Source organism: Crassostrea angulata, chromosome 2 (genome assembly GCF_025612915.1).
Source record: "Crassostrea angulata isolate pt1a10 chromosome 2, ASM2561291v2, whole genome shotgun sequence".
NCBI classification, from domain to species: Eukaryota; Metazoa; Mollusca; class Bivalvia; order Ostreida; family Ostreidae; genus Magallana; species Magallana angulata.
Genome location: NC_069112.1, coordinates 59,949,660 through 59,972,367, shown reverse-complemented (window position 1 = coordinate 59,972,367; position 22,708 = coordinate 59,949,660). Strand labels below are relative to the sequence as shown.

General features: G+C 32.0%; 1 protein-coding gene across 1 annotated transcript; it reads right to left on the bottom strand.

Annotated features, from left to right (window-relative positions):
* Positions 1 to 243: 243 nt before the first annotated feature.
* LOC128174597 (uncharacterized) lies at positions 244 to 10,999 on the bottom strand. Its single transcript, XM_052840111.1, has 13 exons — positions 10,939 to 10,999; positions 9,061 to 9,219; positions 7,912 to 8,157; positions 7,641 to 7,784; positions 7,295 to 7,519; positions 6,154 to 6,408; positions 5,626 to 5,697; positions 4,776 to 4,997; positions 4,411 to 4,665; positions 3,913 to 4,044; positions 1,254 to 1,486; positions 460 to 623; positions 244 to 302 (listed from the first exon to the last, which is right to left on the bottom strand). Exons 1-12 carry the CDS (start codon positions 10,997 to 10,999, stop codon positions 462 to 464), a joined length of 2,166 nt encoding a protein of 721 aa, XP_052696071.1. The 3' UTR covers positions 244 to 302; positions 460 to 461.
* Positions 11,000 to 22,708: the final 11,709 nt, after the last annotated feature.

Sequence of the window (22,708 nt, the reverse complement as noted above, 5' to 3'; positions counted from 1 at the left end):
ACGGTGGCTGATTTTAATTTATAAAAAGGCATATCAAGAAGACAGATAGTAGTGACAATCAAAACACTTATTTCATGCTGTCGTCACAAGGATTTAATAGCAAGTCATATTTAAATAGCCAAATTGACAAACAAATTATTGGATCATAAAATCGCTTAAAATTGAATATGTAGACGATTTATTCAAATATATATACTTTTTGTACATCGAAATGTTATCGAAAGATATACTTTGGAATGATGTATAGGCGTAAAAGTCCTTGTCTTGGTCCTTTCTCCATGTAAGGTTGTTTAAGCGTTGTTCTGAAAAAAAAGACGAAAACGATTCTATTATATATATGTGAATATCTATATCTGCGACCTTTGTTAATTCATATCTATGTATAGTCTTATTACGGGCTTAGATATTGATATCAGTTCTAGGGGTATAACCTTTTAATTGTAAAAATGCTATACTCACGTCTATCTTGTGTTTTTGTAGCATTTTCGAAGAGGAAGTCTCAGGTTGGAAAGAGTGAAGCTAGGCCTAGCTAACGGTCCAATACTAACAAGATAAGCGGTGGAAAATATGCTAGTAGGTACTGTCATATCCCAGTGCTCTTTTTCTTTGGTTACCCTGTTGAACTGTATAGGAAAAGATATGTAATTAGAATAGATAGAGCTGAATTATTCGATCAATTTCATGCTAACAATGCCGAGTTACCAGTAAAAAACAGAATACATTATCAACAAGAAAAAAAATCAATTATTATTTTGAAATTTACTTCATAAATGTGATTATTTTAATCGCATTATTTTAAAATTACAGCCTTTTTAATACTAAGAGGATTATCAAAATGTTTATAAATGAATCTCGTTTAGATATGTCCTCAAAATTAAAAAATACAAACAGATTTAATATTGTGGCAGTGGTGAAATGTTTTTCTGCATATCAACAAAATTTACATTGACTGAATGTTTTTATATTGATATATTAATGTTAAAAAAGGCATACAAATAATGTTTCATAACTAAAAGTAAAACTGTAAATAATGTTTCAAAATTAAAAGTAAAAAATCAAGGATAATGCAGTTTAGATGTAATTTATTAGATGTCAAGAGCATATCGATTCAAAAATTGCATAAGTCTAAGATTTGTCTCCTGCTGTGGACTTGACATGATGAGTGGCAAACCAAAATATGTTTTTGTACATTTTATCTAACTAACAATATAGATGAACATTACATCCAACCATAGTATCTTAAAGAATCTTACCGCCAGTCCTCTGAAGTCACGACCTTCTACAGTAGTGACCATGACATCGCTTGTCTTGTGTACAGTAAAGGATATACTAGCAACGTTTTTAGACTCCTCTGTCAAGAACATATCGATGCTTACTCTGTAATCACCGAAAAATGTCACCCCCTTAGAAGTGTGTAGATCCTCCAATGATCCGGTATAATTGTTGTGTCTTTCTATGCTATATTTTTTTATCATCGCCTGGCAAACTACAAAAAAAAATAGATTTATATAGTCAACAAATGATCAATAGATTTTCGTTTATGGGATATATTGAGATCAAATAATATAATCATTAATACATAAGAATTGTGATTCATCAAATTGTAAACCTCATACATATTTAAAAAATGATTCTGTTTAAAATAATCTTGTTTAATGTTTATGGAGTCTTTAAAAATTGGCTGCTTATTTAGTAACCATGGGAACAGTAAATCAACATTTACAAATTTCAATTAAATCTTTTTCTTTTTTAAGAAGTTGTATGTAGTACGATTACAAAATGAAGCATGATTTCTTTTTTATGATATTGAATTTAAGATTGTTGTATTTCAACGTTGTCTTATCAGGGGTTAAATTGTAAGTAGATTTAATGGAGATCAACAGTTTTCAAATGTCAAAAATGGCTTGGCACTTACATGTACGTGGTTGCATTACAAGAGGTATCAGTGTACTTTTCGAAAAAATAATAAACATTGTATTTCGAAAATATATATTTCTGTTTAGTAAATGAACTGAAATACTAGTAATAAGATACTTCTTTATTAATTAGTAATTAAGAATCTTTTTTGTCAGGATACTTCTATAAATACATTGTATACTGGAAGTAAATATTATTGTAATAAAGAGTTTAAATGAATTGAGTCGGTTCAAAGTACATTCAAGAACAAGAACTCATACTGTGTCTCTACAAATGAATAAGGAGCCATTAGACATTCAAATTTATATTAAAAAAATTAATTTTCGCAATACTTGTATTTTCAACATAAATTTTAAATACATTACGCAGTCTACTTTGAAACGTTCCACAGGGCCCAGCGTTAGCAAACCCGAATAGACACTGATGTAAATAATAGACACTGATGTAAATAATAGACACTGATGTAAATAATAGACACTGATGTTAAGAATAGACATAGACACTGATGTTAAGAATAGACATTGGTGTTAAGAATAGACACTGATGTTAAGAATAGACACTGGTGTTAAGAATAGACACTGATGTTAAGAATAGACACTGGTGTTAAGAATAGACACTGATGTTAAGATTAGACACTGGTGTTAAGAATAGACACTGGTGTTAAGAATAGACACTGGTGTTAAGAATAGACACTGATGTTAAGAATAGACACTGATGTTAAGAATAGACACTGGTGTTAAGAATAGACACTGGTGTTAAGAATAGACACTGGTGTTAAGAATAGACACTGATGTAAATGATCAAGTAGGTATGTAATACTCCCATGTTGTGACCTACTTCGAAATACACAATAAAATCAAGTTTAAAACTAGTAGACTAATTGTTCTAGAACAAATAGAGATTTTGTTGCAATATGATAAATAAAACATTCTCTCTGCGTAACTTTATAAAAAAGACAGAAAAAACTTAAATATGGGATTATTTGGTTTGACCTTGACTTTTGACCATTATGTTACATTGACTGGTAAAGGTCAACATTTATTTTAAAGAGGTTTGATAACCCTACGATGTAAGGTTTAAAAGTTGTAAGTGTTTTAACAAACTTAAGAAACTTTCAGGGGCGATAACTGCTAAAAGGAGTACTCATGCCCTGATGTTAAGAATAGACACTGATGTTAAGAATAGACACTGGTGTTAAGAATAGACACTGATGTAAATGATCAAGTAGGTATGTGACACTCCCATGTTGTGACATACTTCGAAATACACAATAAAATCAAGTTTAAAAAGTTTCTTCCTAGCAGCAAAGCGCGATAGGTTGGAACCTAAATTTTAAATCTGTTTATCCTAATTTCGAATCTTGCTGGGGCTTTTAAGCTTTTAGAATTTAGCCTTTCCAAAAAATTTTTAAAACATATTTATTGATCAAAAATTGTAAATTTGGAGGTTCTAAACCAGTGAAAGTACTTTTTTCGTGTACTTTTTATCCATTTTGATTATAATGTTAATATCGACAAGTGTCCCATACCACCTTTAGTGTTGCAAACAGGCTGAAACCCTGCCATACAAAATCGAAATATACAAGGTCAGGAAAGGTGGGGTTTTTTCACGTAACTATGCCATTCACCTAATATTTATAAACCTTTCATTTGCAAGAAGACACGATTTTCTTTTGTCCTCCTTATAAGATATATGTGGCTATTAAAATTGTTTAAAAAGAAGAGGGAGGGGTCAGACACCTTCTCACGTCGTTATTTTTTTTATCATCATTACTTTTTTTAACAGACTGATCACAGATTTTTATAATTTGGATCTCCCTTCAGAATGGAAGACTCGAAAGTTCTTGTATGAGATCAAATTTCTAGAGCTTTCAAAACTTGGCAAAACTCAGATAAAGACCCAGGAAGACGAATAGAAAAATGGGATCTGCATAACATGCTCCTTTGGTACATGTATATAAGTTGCGTTTAAGAATTCAGAGTAAAAAAAGCTAACCCATTTCACAGGCAATGCCTTCAAATCCACGCTTGCATCTAATGCAATATCCTGTTCCAGGAAAGCATTCCTCGCAATTCTCAGGGCATGGATTTGAACACTGGGAAATGTCCGCCACAGGACTGGGACAACCTTAGCAACAAAAAAAAAAAAAAAATGCGAATATTTAGTCTCAAAACGAACGCGCCTATAATGTTACATCTTAATTCAATTCAAGTTGTATCATAAAGTCTTTGATTTTATGTATGAATCAAAAGTTTTTGGTTTTAAAATTAAGCATATTTAAAAAATATATATTTTACATGAACAAGTCTTTAAATTTTTTTTAAAGTAAAACAGAAAAATAAAGCAAATATTTAATTATAACTTGTGAAAAAAGTTAGTGTTTTTAAAACAGTTTAAGCGAAAAAAAAAATAAATTTGAAACACTGAAAGGAAAACTAACCATAAACAGTGAATAAGGTAACCTACTATGTTGGCGGGCAAAAAAAGACTCACCATATACCTCTACTTCACAGAGGTCGCCATAAGCCTTGGAAGAATAACCGGAAGGATAGGTGACTCCAGGTAGTCGCTCATTGTAGAAGATGACGTATTGTCCATGGTAGGGACACTCAATAGACACGTGATCAGGAATGGTTTGTCTTGTGTATGTTGTATCGTGGTGACATAGGATTCCGTCTTCCTTCTCGGTGGTGTTCGAAATGTAAAGCGAAAACCCAAGAAAGGCTGCCGTATAACCATTGTTGATACCTTTTAAAGACGAAAGTTACATTGTATTTTTGTGACAAACAACATCACATAATATTCGAATAGACCTAAATTGCATTTGATGTCAAACTTAAATATAAAACTCAAGTTACCCCATTCGAGGTTTTCAGTCCGAAAATACATTACGATGTGGTCGATCATGTAAACTTTTCCAAGGTTAACCCACCACGTGATTGTTGCATTTGGCTGAGATATTGTGCATTGTTGGTCAGATATGCTTCGAGAGGTGAATCTACCATCAACCGCCTTGTCGCTACTTCCGTCAAATGGCGAAGACAGCCAAGTTTGTTTCATGTAGCTCAAATTTTCCAGATCTGCAAACGTTTGTTTACTTTGATCTTATATTTATTGATTTTAAGATACATTTTCCACCAAGTTAAAATTCTTTTTGTCTGTTTTCAACCTCCGAAATGTGACGAAAAAAATAGTGACAAAGTACAAATTTTACTGCATGATGGAATCTGTGACCACTTATACACTTATTTACAAAATGGCCCTTATTCTGACGTTATAATCTTTATTAAGGTTTTTGTTTTCCGAACTCATTGTTTATGTAATGTACAAGTTTTTTTGTTGGTTTAACTGTTTATAATTTAATATCAAATCAATTAAAAATAGATTACTTAGATTTTTAAACATGACAATTTCTTTCAAAACCCTTTTGTGTGAGACTTTCTCTTAAAATTATTTTTTAAATTTAGATTAAACTCTAATTATGATAAAGGCATACCATTTTTATAGAAATGATGCCATAAACATATATGCATTAAACCAAAATATATATTAAAAAAAATTAAATCTAAAAATTCTTTTTCAAGATCCTTTTTCACCTTATAAGAACACTTGAATGAAATGTTTACGTGTATCTGCCTCTGAAGACTATTTAACCATTAAACTAGTCTACATTAAAAAAGTCATGCATGACTTCTACTGAATACATACAGTTTTTGCACATCTGAGAACAAGGAATTGTGCAAGCAGAGTCTTCATGTCCATACCCAGGAACGGGACAGCCTGAAATATCAAATAGAAATAGGCCCAGTACTCAACCTACTCCTTACAGAAAAGGAGAACTTTAAGCACTGATCCTTAAACAATACGATATTTTGAGCAACAATGTCTACCTACGCGTATTTATTCTGATTTTTTTATTTTTAAAAAGTAATGACTTACAATATAAAAAAATGACATTTTTACCATAGTTTAATGTACGTTGGAATCGTCATCGTTTGTGGGGGACCAATGTTCGTGGCTTGCAAACGAATAAACATCCCACCGAACGTTTTTATTTACGAAATAGAACTTGCAACCAACAAAATTACGTCACCACGAACTGGGAATATTTTGGCTACACACGAACATTGAACCCACGAATAAATATGATTTCACAGTATTTTAATTTTAATTTTCAGAATACAACCAATTGTAATAAACTAAAATTTCTAGCAATTGTTTGCTTTTTTTTTTTACCGTAAACCTCCACTTCACAGAGATCAGCAAAGGCGTACTGACTGTAGAGTTCCGGGTATGTGACTCCTGGTAGTCGTTCATTGTAATATATAACATAACGTCCAACGACGGAACAGAATATATCCACCACCGACGGAGTTGTACTGATGTTGTAATCCGTATTATCATAACAAACAACGCCATCTCGGAGATCGGTGGTGTTGGACACGATGATAGAAAATCCGAGCAATTTTCGTGCAAAATCGTTATCTTCGCCTACAAAAGTTACGTCAGTAGTATGTATAGACCCATTCACAATAACTGCGGTACTGCTTTCTTGATTATCGTTACAGATATTAAGGTAGTAGATAATTGAATTACGTGAATGAAACAAATGACATTACGTCATATTTAACCAAGTTATGTTATTTTTGCCTGCAAAAGAGCAGTACTACAGTAATTGTGCAAGAGTTAATTCAATTGTATGTATCAGGATGCTCACACGGAAAGATACAAATTATAAAAGCTTAACCTGTGTATTAATTTAAGAAATACAAAAACAATTCCAGAAGCAAAGTATATGTTTGTTTTGTATAGAAATGACGTTCTTGTGTATCAGGTAAAAAAATGTCAATGTTAATCTCGGATCTTCGATGCATATGTACAAAATAAAAGAGAACATACAGACTTGTAAAGGAACATTAACAATATTAACTTTAGTCAAAGCAAATAAAGATACTGAAAATAATAATGCTATTCTTAACAACTTGCTGGTAAGTTGTTGCTTTTTTAAGTATAATAGAACCAAACATGAAATAGTAAATGAAACGAGGAAAATAATTTTGTCAAAGTATGCATAATTTTATGTGTATTTCTATATTTATCTTATAGAAATATAGAAATACACATATGCCTAGTTTGGTACAATACCTAATTGGTCTCCTCATTATGCAGCGATTTGTTTGAAATATACTTGCCGATTTGTAAAATCACTAAGCAAATATATATCCTATTTTTATTAGTCTTTACTCGTTGTTTTAAATCTTAATATGTGTTTTCGAATTGACACACCGAGTTTCCTTTCCTTCTTACTTTAGTACATTTTGTAAGGACAATTTAACTGATTCGCCGATTTTAAAATTTAAATGTATTCTTCCCTTACCCCATTCCACGTTATCCGTTCTCGAGTAAACAACAATACGTTCAATCCGTCGGGTGTTCTGTAAATCCACTCTCCACATAGCATAACACTGGTAATTACATGTTGAGGAACACTGGTTGTTGTTTATATGTAGTTCACTCTGTTTACCGTCAACAAGTCTGGAACTTGGGTGTCTTTCAGAAACTGTATTCAACTGAAAGGTTGGGCGATGTAGAGCCATATTTACTGTCAACATAAATAGAATGCGGTTACATTTCACGGATTTTTTTTCTTACATGTCACCTTTGTACCAGGGAGAAATTACATCTTACAGAAGGTAGCCATCAAAGGAAAAATAGATATTTACCTCGTTCATAATTTTCACATGATTTTCCGGTAAAACCTTGTGAACAGATTCCAATGCATTCACCTGTGGAATATCTACAGTGTTCAAGACAGTTTTTAGGACATTGTTTGGAACAGCCATGTCCCCAGAAACTGAGGGGGCAACCTGTTCAAAGGAAATGATTTAGTCATTAAATTATATCAAACTATGACTTTGTTAATATTATTTCATTGAATTTTTTTCCTGTAAACTTTTTTCAATAAAATTTTACAAGAAAACAGCAAATAATTACCGATCACTTGAACCTCGCAAAGCTCAATATAAGCTTCCTCTGAAAACCCGTCTCCTGGAGATTTACTTTCCCTGCTGTTGTGGTAGATCACAAATTGTCCAGTTCCTTCACAACCTACTGTCAGTATTAGGTTGGAACCGTTTACTTCTCCGTTTTCGTGAAAACACATAAACCCGTCTTCTCTGATGGTTGTGTTTGACAGATACAGAGAAAAATTTCTGAATCTGCTTTCAAACAGGGTTTGGTCTTTTGGTGAAAGAGCAATAAAAATATTACTGATGATATTTGTAAAATGTACATATGCGTTCGCGAAAACTTCACAAATGTGGGGGGTCTTTCCGATATGAAGATTTAAATTAGACTCAAAGTTAAATGTTTGCACCGAATTCCGATAGTTGCATTACATTTCGATTGTCTCACGAAGATCTGTCCGTCACCTAACCACGCACCAATTTATGTCCGTCACTTAAATACGCATCAATATCTGTCAGTCACCTTTTGTCCGTCATCTTAACACCCACTTTAGCAAAGTCTTTATTTGAACTGCTGCAACTTGAAAGCATAGTTGCTGTCAACGTAGAATGAACAATAAATGAACGCCGTATTGCAGAGATTTACTAGTGAACCTCGTTGTGAACAATCTAAATTTGGCTTGCAACACCATCAAATTTTAGCGCGGACGTTTGAACATCTGGCCATCAGACATTTGAGTCCCGTATCACTTTGGATACTTACATATATATTGCCGAAACAGTTAAAATGTGTCGTTGCTGTAAACCTCTTTATTAATTAAAATAAGTTGTAAAAAGTCATTTATAAATCGTGAATAATTTCTCGCACATTTCGCAAGAAGATGTAAGAAATTGCAAGTCTTTATTACTTCCATAATATGTTGAAAATTTTTCGACCAGAAAGTAATCAAGTCTGTATATACGTTGGTATTTATTTCTTGGATAAAATACAGTGTTTCTAACAGTGTGAATGCCCTCGATATAATACAGTGGTTCTAACATTGTATTTACTTGATATAATACAGCAGTTCTAACATTGTACCCACTCGATATGATACAGTGATTGTAACATTAAACTTACTCGAAGAGTCGACGTTGAGTCGGTAATGTATTCGAACCTCGGATATGCTTCTGACGCCCCCGAGGTCAACCAACCATGTGACGTTAGTTGGGGAAGGTTTGGATATGGCGCACTGGTTTCCAGCCGGCGATCGGTCTGTGTACAATCCATCCACTGCCTTTTCTGAGGAATATATCTGGGACGTTTGCCATGTTAGTTTTTTGTAGGCCAGATTGTCTAAATAAAATAATAATAGATTACCATTTGTTTTTCAATGATTTTGTGAAAAAAGAATAATTATTAACAATGATATTGATATATACATGCACCTCCTTGATAGTGATAAATCCTAAATGATGAACCTAAAAATGTAAATAACTTTCAACTGCATCTCATAATTTTATTTAAAATTTCAACAGCATTATTATTATTATAAACTTATCATATAATGAAATATTCGTGTACTTCAAATATAGCAACATTTTTAACATCATAAATCTGTGGAGTTTGATTTAAATAGCTTACAAAGATGCAATGCACTGAATTCAATGATAGGTACTAAAAGATTCATTGAATGCTATTAAATTTGATGTTTATGATTTATTAGGTGTTTGTACTAACAATTGAATGTGTATATTCCTTTAAAGCTTAACTTTCTTGTCTATATGTGTTAGTTTACAAGAATAAAAATAAAACTTCAGTTCTATATTCAGTTATTTAAATTGAAAAGGTATAGTTCCAATTAAAATGTCATAATGGTCATTGATACACAACAAGTATGTGATACAACAACTAAATTTTATTTATAAGGAAGTGTATAATATGAACTTATGATATTAAATAACATTTATTATATATGCTTTTAACTTCAAATATACGATAAAATAAATAACACAATTGAATGTGGATGAATATTTTCAAACCATTCTTAATCATCACCCAGGTTGTAATACGATTTCATTCATAAGTTATAATATCTGGTTAAGTATCATTTATTGTCCTACTAATTTTTTTTTTCAATTTTGTGAAGGATCTTCACCTGATGATGAGATTTTACAATGTGTGCCTAGACATGTGTTGGGGGATTTTTTTTAACATTTTTGCTCCGATTATATTAAGTTTCATATCTTTTTTTTTTCATTTTTTCATGTTTTTCCAATTTAACAAGGCCTAAACTCTCAGACATTAATTTATAAATAATTTGTTTTCACTAATATTGCAGGTACATTTATTAATATAATATATTAATATATGAGAGAGAGAGAGAGAGAGACTGCCTTGTAGAATGTATGAATTTTTAAAAGAGTTTACTTAAAAATCTGATATGACTGTGTTTTCAAGTGTTTATGAAATTTATAAATTTGAGGCTTTTTTGTCTGCGTATCATTGAATTATATTGAAACCATGACTAAGTCTAATTCTGTGACAAGGTTCTATTAAATGTATTCCTACATATTTATAAAATTAGGGGAAATAAGAATTCTGTAAAATCATCTAGGATTAATGCTCCAGTTCAAATATACTGAACTATGATGTAAGAAAACCCGCAATGTTGATAATAAATACATGTTTAGGATAAATATAAATCGAGAGAGCAAATTGACATCATGTTGTTTCAAAATTCATGAAAATCAAAAAAATCAAAAATCACACTAATAAAAGACATTCTAATTACGTTCACGACAATCATGCTAAAGATGTTTTTACTAGGGTTCGAGGCAAATGAAATACCATACCAGATTAGAATAGCATAAATCTTGTTGAAAACAGATGATAACAATCGTTTACAATTTTATGAATCCATGTCATACTCTATGTTTTTTCAACGTTGACTATTTAACAACATTTCGGATGATTGTTAACAAATTAATTTTGAAATAACAATAGTTTAAAATGCGTTGATGTTTCAGTAATAGTTTTCTGAGTGAAATAACTAAGAATAGAATTCAAACTTACCTAATTTGTCTTGACACAACGCAAGAGGAATGAGAAGATATATCACTACTAGCAGGTTCATGTCTTCGTATCTAAAATTGCTGCTTACCAAGCCTTAGATCTTAAATACGACCATCTTATGAATATTAATCATGATTTGTAGGCAGAATTTTACAAAACAAGTTTGTGCAAATATATATGCCTCCTCTTCGTTAACTTCCCTTTGCTTTCTTTTTTAAAGTACAGAATGTTAGTGACTTCCTAATAATATAATTTTTCTTCATCTTATAATCACTGTACCACCAATTATATATGTTATATATTTAGTTATGAGATTTTTTGGGGATTGATTTTTCCGAAGATAAATATGTATTCATAACCCATCGATAATTTTGATTTATAGACACCGGATGTTTTTTTTAAATTTGACATATCTAAGCAAAGAGAAATGTTTATAATTCAACAGTTTTGTTTTGCAGAGCGACCGATGGAGCGAGTGCAGGAAATCTGCACATATCTTGCAATATTGTCAACATCGTGATATTTTGAGAGAGAGAGAGAGAGAGTTTTAAATAAATCTAAGAAAATACATTTCATAGACTTGCTCTACCCTAAAAGCATCATTTACCTTAACAGTATTTATTATGTATTATCCAATTTATTTTTAACTTTATTAAATCTGTAAACGATAAAAATATTATATATCTTTATTCCTTGTTATCTGACTTTTATGTTCTTCTCCTGGTTCGTCAACATTTTTTAATTTCCATTGTGTAAAGTCCTTTAAAGAATATACAATATAGCTTTTAGGAAAAGGCATTGCATACTGCCTTGTCAAATTCTGTAATTTATTTGCATGATAAAATATCTTCAAATCAATTTTAGTCATGCGATTTAAATTTGTTGAGTTGCCTTTATCGACAATCTACATGTAAAGGTAAGGAAAACAACATACGCTGATAAACAAATTAAAGAATTATCATAAATTATCAAACGTCTCGTTTCTGTAATGTATAAATAACGAAAGCATCAATTTTAACTGCCACAAACAACTGAACAACTGCTTTTTAAATTTTGTTTTCTAGTTTAGAGAGGGTAGCTTTAAATGTTTTAACGTTGATTATGTGAAACTTTGGCAACAAATAATTGGCAGTAATGTACCATATGCTTTTGTTGCAAAACAGATTTATGATAACCAGAGAAAGAAAGGACAAGACAGAACTGTGAGATCAGGAGTTTGGGTTCAGTAATAAGATGTATCTATTCATAGAATCTATGTCCAACAATGCTTGCGTTGGTATTCGTCAATAAATTCTACGTCAAGTACAATATCTTGTGCGGAGGAAAACCAAAAACAGCGTCATATAAAATAAGAAAATTGCAAGTATAAATAAAATTAAGTCAGAGAAATGTCTGTACATACAAGATAGACGAATTTGTATATTGCAATAATGCTGTTATAGGGATAAAAATAGGGGACAGGGGATGCTGCCAAAAAGATAACTTCTCTTATAGTTTTTAAAAATAGAATGCTATTGTTTTGCATATTTATTTATTAGAGAAGGAAGCTTATAACGTGATTATCTTTTTGGGAGTTGATTTTAATCAACTCTCCTATGCAGTTACTCAGACAAACTGAACGTGAAACAGTGTTTGGACCTCAGCACAAATCATCGCTGCTGACAAGACTTAGTTCTTGAAAAAGATTGATGAATTCGATGTAATGTATGCTAAAGCATTGTTTTTCAAGGAAACTTATTTATAAATACTTTGAAAATAGTCAGATTTTAAATGGTACGAACAACTTAAATATTTTTGTAGTCGTATGTATTCCTACGCCAGAGTTCAATATAGTCTCGTTCAACTCGACGCTCGGCTGTCTCCGTAAATGCTTGTCGGAGATTTACGATGTCAGCCGAGCGTTTGGTTGGACGAGACTAGAGTTCAATATTGCTTGGATTCATACAATTTTTGAGAAATATTTTGTATTACGGATACATAGTTTGATTGAATCAATTTTACTCTAAATATTACTAACATGATTCATATGGGGGGTTCTCGACATTCTTGTCGAAAAAAGATCAAAAATTCATATTATAAAAATGTGCGTAATTCAAATACAAATTAGAAACTACATGTACTTGTCATGCAAAACAACATATCATTGAAACATCGACAAAATCAACTCCCGTCAATTCTTCAGTACTTTGATTTTAAAATTAGACTTTGATGTATAATTGTCTTTCCAAAAATACATTCTCTTTAACTTTGTCATATTTTGCAAAATGTCACTCGTAGGGTATCTCTTTTATGCATACAACCCCTCCTACAGAGTTTCAATTTTCAGATCAATTGTACATACTAGTATATCAAAGCTTTGAATAATACTTTTAATAATTTATGAAAAATACCACCTGTTTGACTTGCACTAATTATTTGCAAAAACTATTGGATATAGAGTACTTTATTCTTCTGGATAGCTATAGGTAGATTATTAATTAACGATCGTCAAGTGGATTGTGCATACTATGCTCACAAAGAAAACATGGTATGTTGTCACACAGACAACCTTTCTGTTGTCATATACTTACAATGGAGTTTGTAGTCCATAACATCATAAGGACAAATTCAGAAAGTTCATTCACATTCCATATATACAGCAAGAGAGAAACTGGTGGGTTTTTCCAGGCATCATTAAACAGTCCCAAATTAACATAATCGGAGACTGGTTGGCTTTCAAAACATGTTTACTTCAAAGTTAAATTTGTGTGGGTTGAGTTTATTGCAAAGATGTTGGAAGTAAAATGATTTAAGGATTAGTATTTGAATTGGAATTAAAATAAAGAATACTGCAAGTTAGCACTAAGTGCAATCTGATTAAAATACAGATCTCTACATAAGCGCACAGCGCAGAGAGTGCGCTTATGTAGAGACCTGTATTTTAATCAGATTGCACTAAGTGCGAAAAATATGGTCATGAATCGAAATTACTTGTTGCCTGAGGTCATGCCGTCAGGCATAACTAAGGTTTGAAAGTTGCATTCTTCGAAACAGTGCAGACAATGGGAGCGAGCAAGGAACATCATGATATTTCACAAAAAGATTAATCAATCCATATTTAAGGTGTCAGCATTTACATTCACAAGTTATGAAAATATGGGATATAATAACAACAGCGAGCAAGAGTTTGCAAGTTAAAGGGATGTTCAACATGCAGTGCAAGTGTGTAATCCTGATTTAAAAATAGATTAGCCATATTTGAACGATGGTAAAGGGGGAGGGGGTCATCGCAACAAATTGTAACATATATTGTCTATTACAGTACAATGCAAGTAATAATTGGTATTGGGATATCACTGTTACAAGAGAGTCATCAGTTTGGATTCAAACAATATTTAAATTTATACAGCTGGAATGTTTACTGGAGGAACTAAATCGTCAAAGTGGGGTGTGACCCGATCTTCGTTCATTTGGGCGATTTCATTAATCGTGAAAAGAGAGCATAACCAGCGTGTCTCACTAAATGTACATTACTACATGTAACAATTACTAATCAATTGTGTTTGTTAATTTGATAGATTTTTTGCCAAAACATCCGATCCAAAGTATAATATACATGTATAAAGCTGCTACAAAACAGACGTAAATTAAAATTCATCTGACCCCATCCCATTGAATTATTTCATTAGATCGAGATCTCGGCGCTTGCGTGAATGGTAAAGCAAGACTTGACGCCATAATGTATCATTCATAGTTTTTGGCCGCCGATTAGTGGACGAGTCCGTTAGGATCATGCGAATACCCCATGGCACACCGGGTGTTTACATCACAGGCACGTAGCATCGCGGGTGAGAGGGGCTGCTTCCCCCTCCCCATTTTTTTGCAACAGGCACTTTTCTTAAATTTATATAATAAATGGAAATATCATGGATTTGCCCCCCCCCCCTTCCACTTTTGTAGGAGCATGTAACAAATGAAATTGCAAATAAGGAATTCTAATTGAATAGAAGTTACAGTTACATGTAGTGTTTTTTCATGAATTTGAGAATTCACCTTTTTTTTAATTTCCTTGTCAAGATGATTTTGATGAAGCTGCTCCACACACATTCAAAAACAATACGCGTTTGTATACCCTTTCATATTTCAATATAGTCGGAATTTTTTATAAATGCCTTTCAGTTGATTTTGCACCTTAATATAAAAAATACAATTTAAAAAAATTACTATTTAAACTCTAGCTTTCAAGCTTACATGCGCTTTTATATGTGTACATTCCAGCGAAAATTAAACTTAATTTCTGATAAGATAGTCTAATTGATACATGCATGATGTCATTGAATAATTTTGTTTAGTCAGGCAAGCTTTTGGAAAACTATTACTTGTACATCTTAACATAATAACTACATGAAGAAGTTATTATTGTGAAATCATTTTTCACATTTATCACAAAATACTCATATGTAATATGTCCTAATTTTGTTAAATAGTTGAGTATGAATTTGGAAATGCCATACTTCTTTGGTAATTGGTACAATCGATTTAAAACATGTTCCTAATAACAATTCGGAAGAAGGTAAATGAACAAAAATGACGAAATTTTAATCAAAAATGTTATACTGAGAATATGGTATAAAACGACGGATACCAGACGGTGTCATTACTATTCGTTAGATCAAAATGAATTTTATTTAAATTGTTTTAAATGTGAATCATTTTAATAACATGTATTCATTAGCTGATTTATTACATATTGCGTTAAAACCACGCAATCGCAGGAGAGTGTAACTACTGCTACTGAATATTTATTTGAAGAACTATTTATTAGTTTTTAAGTAAGTGTTGATTTTTATTTCTGGAGAAGCAATGACAAGATACATGTATATCAGTTTTTTCCTGTGCTGATATTTGGAGTTATCTGCCCTTTATCATACCAAAAAATCTATTTAAGCCTTCTTAAAGTGGTTAAAATTATAAATGTTTTTATCTATTCAATCTATTCAAGCAGGTAATGTATTTCATTAATGGAAATTTTTTTAGAGACTTTCAAAAAAACAGGGTGAAAATTGAATGGTGGGTATTATCATACCCTATGAGTATTAATCACCTTAGAGAGTTTCATGAAAATCTGAGATGGTGTGTGCAATGACCCTAAAGTAATATTTTAGTCTTTACAGAGAATCGGTGTTAAGAAGCTACATATGTAAAATTGTTCACGCACGACGGACGACGACGGACGAAAACAGATAGCAATCATTTGTCATTGTTCAAAGTATTTGGCTAATTAGATAAAACTCATGAATGCATTCTTTCAATTTTGTTAAAGTTTGTGTTTTTATGAATTGCCTTCAAAATTCATTTGAAAAAAAAGACGTAAGAGCTCCCTTACCCTGAAGACATAATGAAGTTATCATCTTTTTTAGTGGAAAACTTGGAATCTGTAGATTTAACTTTGTTAGTAGTATGACGTTCATACACATTGTAATGTTAGTGGAAACTCGCATCCTTTTGTACAACCGCAAGAGACCTGAGGAATTAAAAGCTTTGAAGTAAGACAGGTTTCGAACTCCAATTTTCAACCAAAAATATGAGGTTTTAAATCCATGATCTCAAATTTTGTATTTATTGCTCCTTTTCCATTTTATTTTTAGTCTGCAGTGTTACAGAAATCGTTCAAAACGAGTATGTGAAACTGATCTATCTCCGAGAGAAAAGCTCTGCAAATTTGAAAAAGAAATGTGGAAAGGTGAGCAATTCGTATGTTCAATATTTTTTTAGATACAAACATTCACATTCTATTTCTTTACACAAGTAAGGGAGGTGAAATTTAGCAAAGAAAGCCTGAAATCCACAGGAAGTGTGCAGATGATGGTGAGTATTTTCATGCATTTAGAAATGCTTGTGCATGCTATTAGTTTTTACCATGCATGCATGTACACATGTAGTGATTATCCACGCTTCATGTTCAATTACCTTTTGCAGCAGAACCAGGCCCAGAGACCATAAAACTTAGACAAACTTACTTCTGATCTAAGTCTCACTTTTACAAACGGAACCTATAGTGAGAAAGTGAGACTGAGATCAAAAGTGAGCTCGTCTAAGTTTTATGGCCCCGGGGCCTGGTCATCCGAAGCATTTTATAAGAGCATCAAAGAAGCAGAGACAGATAAAAGAGAAGGGCGAGTTATCAGTTAGTGGAGATATCTTCGTTTTGTTGAACACATGTAGATTCTTTCTGCTCCATGCATAGAGGCATACTTGTTTCATTTGTGTGTGTGTGTATGTAAATGTAGTGTGATAAAACTCATCCTAGTTCATCTGTTCATTATATTAAAAATCATAAATTGCATAAACAATTAACTAAGCTAGGAATAATTCCATATAAGATACTTAATATTATATTCAATTCTTGTGATAAGCTATTTGACACTTACATTACGTTTCAATTGCTTGTTTGCTTATACAAATCAGCCATATTGGTTCTTATTTCAAAATTTTTATATTAGAGTTTAACTGATAAGCCAAGCACCTGTAATTTTATCAAATAAGGTGAATTGTAACATTTCAAGATTGGCTGATCGTTCTTTTGTGTACTCACACTATATAAAGGCGTGTTTCGAGTTATTTGCCTTGTGTCCACTACTTATAACACCCTAATTCTTGGGTAAGCTCATCTTACCGTACAAAATACATTATACCGACTTCGGTATTAGATTTGATAATGTACTGTTCAATAAAACTTTTTTTTTCAGTGGATTAACCTCTTTAAAGTAAGCGCCGTTGTTTAATAATATTTTGAATTTCGAGCCCGATCTTAATAAGAATAAAAACGTGTAGTAATTTTTTTGATTTTCCTTATTTTAACTCTGAAGTGAAATTTGTATTATTTTCAGTGTCATTTTTTGTCATTTTCATATACTTTTCATTGATTTGGTCAACCGGAGGAACCAGTTTCTCATCTTCATTATTCATCTTTTACAAATAAATTTGTTATCAATTTATAACTTTGATCTTTGTTCATTTATTTTTGCTGACTGTACTATTCAGCAACTACAGACAAGTAGGAGTCATCCCTATACCCGACTAACCCAGGAGCAGGATTTATCCCCCTCTTGGGGTAGCAGTCTTATTACAGTAGTTAGTACATTAATTTCATATAATTTGAAATTTTTCTTCTCGACAGAATGTTTTGGCTAAATTGATGTTATCCGAATTACATGGAAGGTGCTAAGGAACAAAGCAAAGAGGAGAATGGTGAGTTTGAGCCCACAGTTTGCATATAGAAATTTGGAACACATATTGTGCATGTGCAGTGTGTATGCAGTGAGTTTCCCATTTTATTTCAAGACTTTGCTTTGCAGCAGTTGCAGGCAACTTTGTTCAGGTTGAAACAAATGAAGACACAAAAGGGGGAGAAGGTAAACATTTCTGTTATTCCTTATAATACTATAATGACTTTTTCTACGCTGCCGCATTATCTTTCAAAAGGTCTTTGTATTTTGTTAAGTTTTCTTCCTTCACATTAATTTCTTTACACAGGTGAGGAAAGTGACATTTTGCTAAGAGACCAACAACCTGAAATCCACTGGAAGTGTGTAGATGATGCTGAGTATGTGCATACATTAAGAAATGCTTTTTGTTTTTGTTTTGCCTCCCCTTTGACCTAAAAATTGGCCTGGCTCCAATGTCAACATTTAAATGTCTCACAATCCAGAAATGACAGCTCATGGTGCTTTGGAAAGACTAGAAAGGTAGTGTAGAGTAAAGGTGATCAAAGAATATGTGTAGGCGCTTGAACTTGTCATCAAAGAAAATGAAGTATTGCCAACTGATCTCAAAATAGAACGTGAAGCACAGACATAATTGGTGTGTGCAGCAGCTGGTTTTGAAGGACTCTTTAATATATGTTGACGTAAATGTGTTGAGATGTGCTCTTCTGGTCGTCTAAATTCGCACAAGCATCGCCATAATCTCGACCGCTTCCGGGGAAGGCTCCAAAATATTCTTACCAAGTCAATGTATGAAGAGGAATATCATACAGAGTGCGAACGGATGTGTGCATTTTCACTGGAATCATGGACTCGGAAATCTATCATGGAATCTAAAAGGACAAATTGTTACCATTTTCGCCTGCACAGTACCCGGAAAGCTTTCAACTTTATAAGGTAATGTAAATAAAATATTATTAATCATAGAGATACAAATCTGATTATATGTATATATTGATTATATTTATTTGATTTTTTTCTTGCATCTAATTATACATACTAATATATATAACATACGTTATTTAAGCATTTTCTATTCAATATGTGTTGTTTCAAAGTGTACATGATATCAGTTTCTTAGTTAATAAAAATTTCCTGTCTTATTTCAGGATAATGACCGAAAACACACCAGCAAGTCGACAAAGAAGTGGATAGGGGAGAAGGAAGGGACTGACAGACGGTGTCATGGTCAACCCCGCAATATCTCCTGACCTCAATCCAATTGTATGTCTGCAAATATGCAATTCTGCAAGTGTGAGATGGAGTCTGTCACATTGGTCAGGTACAGACTATGGCCGTCTTCTTCTGAAGTACCCCGAGTTGCGTTTGATTTTAAATTGATGGAGTTTGCTGTGGTCATTCAGCTTGAGGGTTGTTTGTCTTTAAAATCTTTCTGTGATGCCATTATTCATTCTCAGAATGGATTTCCTGTTATGGTGCGACCTGATAAGGTAATATTTTTTTTGTTTATTTATTATTTATTTTCACTTTGCCTTATAGATGATCTAATTACACAGGATCAACATAGAAATGCTTTGTAATAATGAAAATCACATTTCCTCAGGTGTCTTGCTTTTTATTGCATTATTATTATATAAGTAAAAAAGAGATGATGAATATGATAATTACTTTATTAAAAATCAATGTAAACGCAAGGATCACTTCGTCCAGCACCAGACCTTTTTAGAGGAGTAACATTTGAGATTATTAGCCAGATTTATATTTTATTTATGTTTATTTTCATAATAAAAAGTTAATGTCACATGCAACTCAAATAAGTGATGGTTAATTTTGATGAAAACAGTTTTTAGTTATATTTTGGCCAAAATAAATGTGGTAAATAGAGAATCAATCAATTTATGTAAATCTTATTTTAGCATTATGATAAACTATTTTAAATTAAGCCATGTCTTCATCACAAAAATTGATTTGAATAAACTGACATTTAAATACAAAAAATACTTGAAATACATGCAATTAAAGCTAAACACCGCTTGTATTTAGGCACCGTCACGCAGATATATTAAGCCTTTGATTTTGTTACACTAAATTGCACATCTTAAACTTGTTGATGTATAGTTTTCCTTTCAATGGTCTTAAGATTTTATGCATTTATTTATTAATTTGATATTACCGTTCTCCTGATTTGAAAAAAAATCAAAGTACTGAAAAACTGACGGGAGTTGATTTTTTTCGATGTTTATTTATTTTAAAATCAATGATATGTTATTTTGCATGACAAGTACATGTAGTTTCTAATTTGAATAACGCACATTTTTATAATATAAATTTTTTGACTTTTTCGACAAGAATGTCGATCCAGAAACCCCCATATGACTAATGTTAAATAATATTTAAAGATAAAATTAATTCAATCAAACTATGTATCAGAGATAGAAATATTTCTCTAAAATTGTATGGATCCAAGCAATATTAAACTATAGTCTCGTTTAACCAAACGCTCGGCTGACACCGTAAATCTCCCGACAAGGATTTATGGAGACAGCCGAGCGTCGAGTTGAACGAGACTATATTGAACTCTGGCGTAGGAATACATACGACTACAAAAATATTTAAATTGTCGTACCATGTAAAATCTGACTATTTTCAAAGTATTTATAATTTTCCTTGAAAAACAATGCTTGGCATACATTACATCGAATTCATCAATTATTTTTAAGAATTAAGTCTTGTTACAGCAATGATTTGTGCTGAGGTCCAAACACTGTTTCATTTTCGGTTTGTCTGAGTAACTGCATAGGAGAGTTGATTAAAATCAACTCCCAAAAACCATATGTAAAGTTGGATAATTTCATTGCGATTAAGTAACACAGGTGAAACCTCTACTGTTAATACTTTAAACTACAAAGAGGTCTGTGTCTTATATACGGGTTATAAGGATACCGATGATATAAGAGAAATATGGCGGACATTGCCTAATTAGAAGCAGTGTTCAGCTTTAAATTGAACGAGCACTTAATTTCATATCACATTTTCATGATTGGAGGAAAATACTGGTCCAAAAAGATTTTATAATGCATGCAGTATTGAACAATATACATTATAACACTGTAATATTTAAATTGTAACTTTTCTATAGAGGTCTCTTTATACCATGAAAAGCAATGATAATTAAACCCCCATGAAAATTTGCAATTTCACAGCACAATCTATATATCCTTGCCTTTGTAGTACATTTATAAAAGACAATTTTTTCAGATCCATAAATTGTCTTCAAAAACACCAAGAAAGCATATTTAATGCCAAAAGTTCAACTTTTACAGGTGAAAGGTATGTACAGGAGTTTTGTTGGGGATTCTTTCAATGAATACAGATTCGACAGATCTCAGTTTAACAACAGCAAATTACGATGACAACCATGTTCAAATGGCTAATAAATGCCCTATCTGTTCTGAGGTATGTGTGCAAAAATGCATATATTGTAATTGGCTGAGATTATTCAATGAATGTCTCATACCATAGTGAATCTCAATGCCTTTTACTTGTTTTCCCAATATAAAAGAGTCTAAATTTTAAAAATCTTATGACAACAAAATATTTGTCTTTTGCAATAAAACTTGTTCATAAATCAATCTAATAATCTCCCATATTAGTTATCAATACATTATTTTCAAATTCTAAGAAGAACTCAAAACAATTCATCCTTTCAGAATTTGGAAAATCAAATGCAGAAAACTTACAAAACAAAGTAAGTTTAAAATGAAATTTTAATCTTTTGATTAGCAATCTGCAAAGCGAATGTCAAACCAAAAGTACTTCAAGTGAAGAGTTGAAATTTTAATGATTTTTGGTGACTGCTATGATAGGATGAAATCTCAGTTGGAACCAGTTTGTTATAGCATTGAATCATGATTTTTTGAAGTACTTATACAGTCTCATAACTGCAGCAACGTGAGCACACAAACTGAGTAACGTGTTAGCGCGTAATGAAAATTTTTATGCACACTTCACTGCAGTTATGAGACTGTATACTTAAAAAAAATCATGATTTATTGATTATATTTACATTTATTTAACTTCTTGCCTTGTCTGTAAATGTGATATATACCTTAAATTCCTATCTTATCCTATTCTTATTTCTATCAGGGTATATAAATATTAATGTAATTAATAATATTAACATACATCTACATGGTCATCTTAAAGAAACATTGTGTGTTATGGCAGTATTTATGGGTTTTGGGCTCTCAGTTTTGAACAATTTAATGGTTTCCCCACCAACAAACGCTCAGTGGTAATCCAGAAAAAGCAAAAGTCTCAGCAGATTAGATTTGCCGCTGACATGAATCACAAAGAGTGAGGGGAATTTTCTGATTTTTTTTTTTTACAGAGTTTTGTAGAGAGGAAATTGACAGCCCAAAAATTCCAACTCCAAAACTACAAGTGGCTTCAGAGGAACCAATCAACAGACAAGACCCTCTTGTATGGACTGATTTGTCACTGCAGGTGAAGCAGGAGGCCTATACATTGGTTACCATGAGCCAGAACGAGCGTGATGACCTAAA